This window comes from Physella acuta, unplaced genomic scaffold (assembly GCF_028476545.2).
Source record: "Physella acuta isolate Inbredline_101_S28 unplaced genomic scaffold, ASM2847654v3 ptg000150l, whole genome shotgun sequence".
Taxonomy (NCBI): Eukaryota; Metazoa; Mollusca; class Gastropoda; family Physidae; genus Physella; species Physella acuta.
The window spans coordinates 1,666,976-1,672,975 of NW_026731669.1; the positions used below are offsets into that span (position 1 = coordinate 1,666,976).

General features: G+C 32.1%; 1 protein-coding gene across 1 annotated transcript; it reads right to left on the reverse strand.

The window, feature by feature from the left end:
* Positions 1–922: 922 nt before the first annotated feature.
* Positions 923–2,151, reverse strand: LOC131935632 (fucolectin-like). Its single transcript, XM_059292135.1, has 3 exons — positions 1,869–2,151; positions 1,345–1,539; positions 923–1,235 (listed from the first exon to the last, which is right to left on the reverse strand). The coding sequence occupies exons 1-3, from the start codon at positions 2,147–2,149 to the stop codon at positions 923–925; spliced, it is 789 nt and encodes a 262-aa protein (XP_059148118.1). The 5' UTR covers positions 2,150–2,151.
* Positions 2,152–6,000: the final 3,849 nt, after the last annotated feature.

Below are 6,000 nucleotides of genomic sequence, written 5' to 3' on the forward strand. Positions count from 1 at the left end.
TTAGCTATTGATTGTTTATAACTACAATATAAATAAAACTTACAGAGTTTACATGTATAGAGCGAATAACACAAAACTCAAATAAATATCTAGGTGTTATAACATTAAAAATTTGAAAATCCATTTACATCACAGGGTCTTTTTCATTTGCACTGAAAGCTTCATTTCTACGAATGATATCCAATCCTTAATGTTAGTCAGAACAATCACTAAAAGCTAAACGAAATTGATATGCTATATAAAAAAACTCCATAGTCGTATTTTTGAAACGCTCAAGTTTTATTATGTGTTATCAAAACTTTAAAGATAAAAATATCTTGAATAAAATTATACGTGTTAAACACATTTATGAAAAAAAACGATTTACCGATGTTGCCTTTTAAAAATTCTATTTAGCTACTAATGTACTAAAACGTCAATTATGAAAATTATTTGTTAAGTCCAAAAAAAAAAACATCAAATTTTATAACAGTTTTTATTTTTATAGCACGGCATATGATTTTTTAAAAATATTTCGTGGACCCTTCGAAACCTTTTTGAGAGATTTTGTTTAGAATTTTTATTGTAGTACTAAAATATAATACATCAATCATTTCACTTGATTTTGAGTGACGTGGATAAATTGAAAAAAATCAAACAATTTACAAGTGTTGGTCTACCTTTTCATGGAAGAGCGGAGAATAGTAAAGAAGAAGGGTATGTGTTGCGGAGACATTTTATACACAAATATTTGTTGCTGTTAGGGTTTTTCCAATTTATTTAAACTGAATAAAATCACAAAATACGGGAAAAAAGGCTACACAAACTCTCGAGACACGAAACTCTTAAACAAGTCAAAAATTGACACTACAGTGTTTAATTTAAACTATGTCCCCTACTAAGTTTTAGCAAATTTGTTACAAGGTAATTTTTTCATTGTCGTCTAGTAAGTCATAATATAGAACTGGGCACCAGACACTGACACAAGTTGAGATACAAGTGATGTTATTCTAGGATCAAGATAAAACAATAGACACAGTCGTGTAGCAGGGAACCAGTTGAAAGCAGTACAACCGCCCGTGAAGTGTTTCTGTAAACATTGAGAGCCACACAACAAAGGTTTGGACACGGTAAGGTTAAGTAGTGACGTCATGTTTAGTTTCTTGTTTTGGTAAAGTTTAAAATTTCTGACTCGTGATTTTAAAATTGAGGCCATCACTTGCATCTCACACATATGGAGACATTCATCATTGGATCTGTGTGTGAATAGTAACATTTTATATTGGCAGTTGAAAAACTATAGACATTTTAATTCAAATTTTCATTAAAAAAATTGTTTGTAGACAGAACCACAAAACGACTGACTTAATGAGGCGCAGGTAACGACCAACAGTAGGTCTGGCACAGTTCCAGGTGTAGTTGCCTGTACCAACAGGTGCTGTCTGGTTGTAACAAATGTCTCCAGAGTCTAAAGGGAAGGGCGGTGCTAGTCTGGGGTCTGTTTTAAACACGTCAATCTGGAAATTGTTCAGCTTGATGGCTGTTGCATACCAGTCACCCCTGGGGTTATAACATAATACAGATTGAGGAGAAGTATAATACTGAGTGTGTATACGTGTGGTTGTGTGTATCGAGTGTGGATGTGTGGATGTGTATAATACATTTTAGAATAAACATAAACATATTTATTTTGTCTTTTAGTTATCAGACAGAGATATCAAATATGAAAATTTTATAATGTTTTAAATACCACCAACAATTTCTTTTATATCTTTAAAATGTATGAAATTTAATCGCTTTATATAATTATCTTGTAAGTGGTTTTTAAAATAAAAATAAATAAAATAAGAACTAAAACATTTGAATACATGTATATAAAATTGGATTACCTGTTGGTGAGAAAAATTCCATGAATGACATAATCGTCCATGAGATCCACCATCCACCAACTGTTGTTCTGACACAATGTGTGCATACAATTTCCACTGTTCATCTCGCCTCGCATCCTACCATCATTTCCTCTTTCAGCAGAATTGCCTTGAAACACCGACGATTGAAAAGCTGGTTTGTAAAGTGCTGCATTAAATAGAGTATCGTCTGCTAAGGAAGACAGTATGTCACACTTGGTATGTAAAATGATAAGAATCGCAAACAAATGTATGGCGTGCATGATGTTAACATGTATAGTTTTCCTACAGCTAGAAGTGCTAAAAATGTACACTTGTTAAAACACTGAATAAAAGACACAACATAACGATGTATTAAAGTCAGTAATGTGTTTGTTAAATAGTTTTATGTAAAATTTAATATTAATTGATTATTTGACTGTCGATAATAAAGTTAAACGTAACATCACGTTACATTAAGATGGCATCAAAAGACCAAGTTCGTTTCATTTAAGAATTCAACCAAGTAGAACACATTTATTGTATTATTATACAGCGATATTGAATAGTTTCAAGCTAAGCGAGATTATAAAAATGATTACGACACACAATGGCCAGTTGACGCAATTGTTACAATTTTAGTGTTGTAATAGAAAACAACGAGCTTTTGTTTATACGGCAGACATATTTTAAAATAGAGTTTTCAATTACATTTATTGATTATGTTTTGTATAGAAATAGTTTATTCAAATCAACCAGTGAAACAAATACAGCAAAATATATGTGCGTATAGTTTAGCTGCTGAATCTTTTCTTACAGTAATGTTCATGCCAAAAGTGAGCATTGAAATATTTTTGTACTAGTGTAGAAATTACTAATTATAAAAAACCTACTTTCTCAACACCACTCTCGCAACTTTCTTATTGCAATACATTTGATTATAACATGTTTAGAAAAGCGATGATGAACTGGGATTTCAATAAGTTAAAAACTGGGAAATATATTTCATTAGCGTATAATGTGGAGAATAATTTGGTAGTCTTAATTATCTTTTAAGTTAGAATTTTCAGTGACATTAAGGTTAAGAATATTAGTGGAAAGGGCAAAAATGTACATATAGTTCTAAAAAAAATATAGTATTTTTTAATGTTAAAGATGGTGGTGTTTATTGTCATTTTATATTACTCGGGGAGGCATATGGCTTATTACATTTACCTTTATTAGTCCGAATAAAGAATACTTGGGTCTATAATCAGAAAAAATATCCACATGTTTGTTTGCAAAAAATGTATATTTTGTATTGTTCCACAATAAAGTAGGCCTGCAAAAGTTACACGTACATTTTTAATGAAGCTACTTTATGTACTGTGAGTTTAAAAACAAAAACGTATATATTTCAGCTGGATTATTGTTTACTATTTAATTGTATGAACTTTTGTTTGTTTTCAAAATTTAACCTATAACTTTTTATAACAGTGAAATATTGGTGGATCGTATCTTGGGAGTGTGTGTGTGAGATTGCATCAGGGAGACGGTGGCTGTGCGCATGCGCGAAAGGAACAAGGAAAAAAAGGACGCAAGAAGATGGCGTAGCTTGGTTGAACACGCTGCCTGTGTGAGAACAAAATAAATATGAAAAACTGCAAAGAAGGCTTGTCTTTTGATTTTACATATGTAATATAAAAGGTAGGAGAAAGGCCTGTGACAAGTTTATATCGTGAACCCAGTCACACAAAAGGCGTGTGACATTTTGGTGTCAGAAGTGGTCGGTGGTCAACACCGTGAAGGAAAGAATTAAATCCAGATTTAGTATTGTAACTGAATAACTGTGCTTGCATCATTACGATGGAGTTCGATCTCTATGCTAAATACATGGAGTTGGCTGACTCTTTTGGATACACTGGGGCAGAAAAGGCCAAATGGGTTGAAGATAAAATAGCAGAAAAAAAAATGTCGGATGCAGCTCAAAGGGAAGAAAGAGCTTCCGAGAGGGAAGTAGCTAAAGCTAAAATAGAGGCTGAGAATGAAAAAGTTAAAATAGAAGCCGAAGATAGAGAAAAACAGAGACAATTAGAAGATAGAGAAAAACAGAGACAATTCGAAGATAGAGAAAAACAGAGACAATATGAGTTAGAATTAGAAAAAAATAAAATTAATCGATCTCAAGACAGCACTGTTAACAAATCGGACTATTGGAAGCCTAAATTCAGAGCATTTAGACCGCAGGAAGAAAGTGTGGAAACTTACTTAATACACTTTGAGCAAAGATGTAAGAGTTTTAATTATTCATCTGCTGGGAAGGCACAGGCTTTATTGACTAATTTGACAGGAGAGACTATTGCCATAATAGCAAGTATGTCTGAGGCTGAAAAAGAAGACTATGACCTAGTAAAAGAAAGATTGATGAAACATTTTGGAAAGACAGAAGACTATTACAGAAAGACTATAAGAGATGCTAGAATCAACAACACTGGTGACATAAACCAGATCATTTTTGACAACAGGGGAGAAAATAGAATTAGTAGAAATAATCATCAAGAGATATCAGCAGGGGTAGAAGGGTCAGAGATGGTGGCATCTGTTAGTCAAAGCAATACAACACTGAAGATGTTCCCAGCTAAAGTAAACAATGTCAGAATAATGTGCCTGAGAGATTCAGGTTGCACATGCATTATTGTTAAGAAAAGTCTTGTAAGACCAGAACAATACATTCCTGGCATAATGAAGATGACATATGCCAACAAGAAATTTAAGGATGAGTGTAAAATGGCAGTAGTTGATATAGATTCTGCTTGGCTGAAAGGTAAATATAAAGTGGCAGTCATGGAAGAACCAATAGCAGATATGATTATTGAGAATGTAAAGGAGGTGAAAGAAAGAAATGAGGAAGACAGAGATAGATGGGAAAGTCAAATTGGAGCAGCGGTTGAGACAAGAACAAATAGAGACACTAAAAGAACTCCTAGAAAGAATAAGGACAGAAACTGCATGTGGGAGTACATACAGTAGAATTCTTAGGATTCAAGGTTGGAAATAAAGAAATTAGACCTACTGAAGGAAACAGGGACAAAATATTAAATATCAAAACTACTAGTACAAGGAAAGAAGTGAAATCATTGTTTGGACTATGCAATTTTTATAATATTTTGTGGATAAATATGCTGAACTTACTACTCCTTTAAGATTTTACTTTCAAGCTTTAATATATAACATCAGTTATCATACATATAGAACCTGGTTTAGTGGATGTAACAATATAATTTTTAACCACTTTAGTTGTATCACCAACCTCAACAGTTTAAAAAAAAAAAATTTCATTGATTGGCTTTGCACATTCCTTTTTGGCTAACAAAATCTGTTACTCTTTATGTTGTGTGCATTGGTACTTAAGCATCAGTGATATACGGTATAGCTACCAACACTGAGGACTACTAACATACATTATTTTACATGTTATTGACTTTGCGGGAATTTGTAAGTTAGAAAACCATTTAAATTAAAGCATGCAGTTTGTTATCATAATTTGTTAACAAATGTTTAGTTTGTTATTGGGCCTTGTATTTTGTTAACTGATGTTTATGAACATAACAGTTGGGTATTTCTTTTACACTTTATATGGTAATGCTGATGGATTCTATTGTTGTTTCAAGTTGTATTCAATTAACAGAGCTTAACTATGTGTTTGGAATTTTGACTTGGTAAATATTGCTTTCATTAGGAAAATGGATTTGTCTAAGAACATTATGTCAAGAAAAGCTAACCTGTAAAGGGACTGCACAATACACTAGCTGATTTTTTATCAAGACAGATTGAAGATGAAAAAACAAACATGGAACTGACTAAAGAAAATAATGACCTGAGACATATCAGCCAATTCTTATAAGGAAAATTTGAATAATGTAGTATGTGATGTGTACTTCCAGAGAACATTAACATTTTAAAAATGTGAGCAAGATAGGAATAAGTCATAAAATGACTTGTATAAAGATGTTTTACCACTATTTTAATTTAGTAATGAAAATGAACATACATTTTGTTGTATTTTTATGATTTGTATGTAAACTGTATATCTGGTTAAGTAATGACCATGATTATGGCAGTATGACCTGACAGATGTGGTAATTATATGTAATAA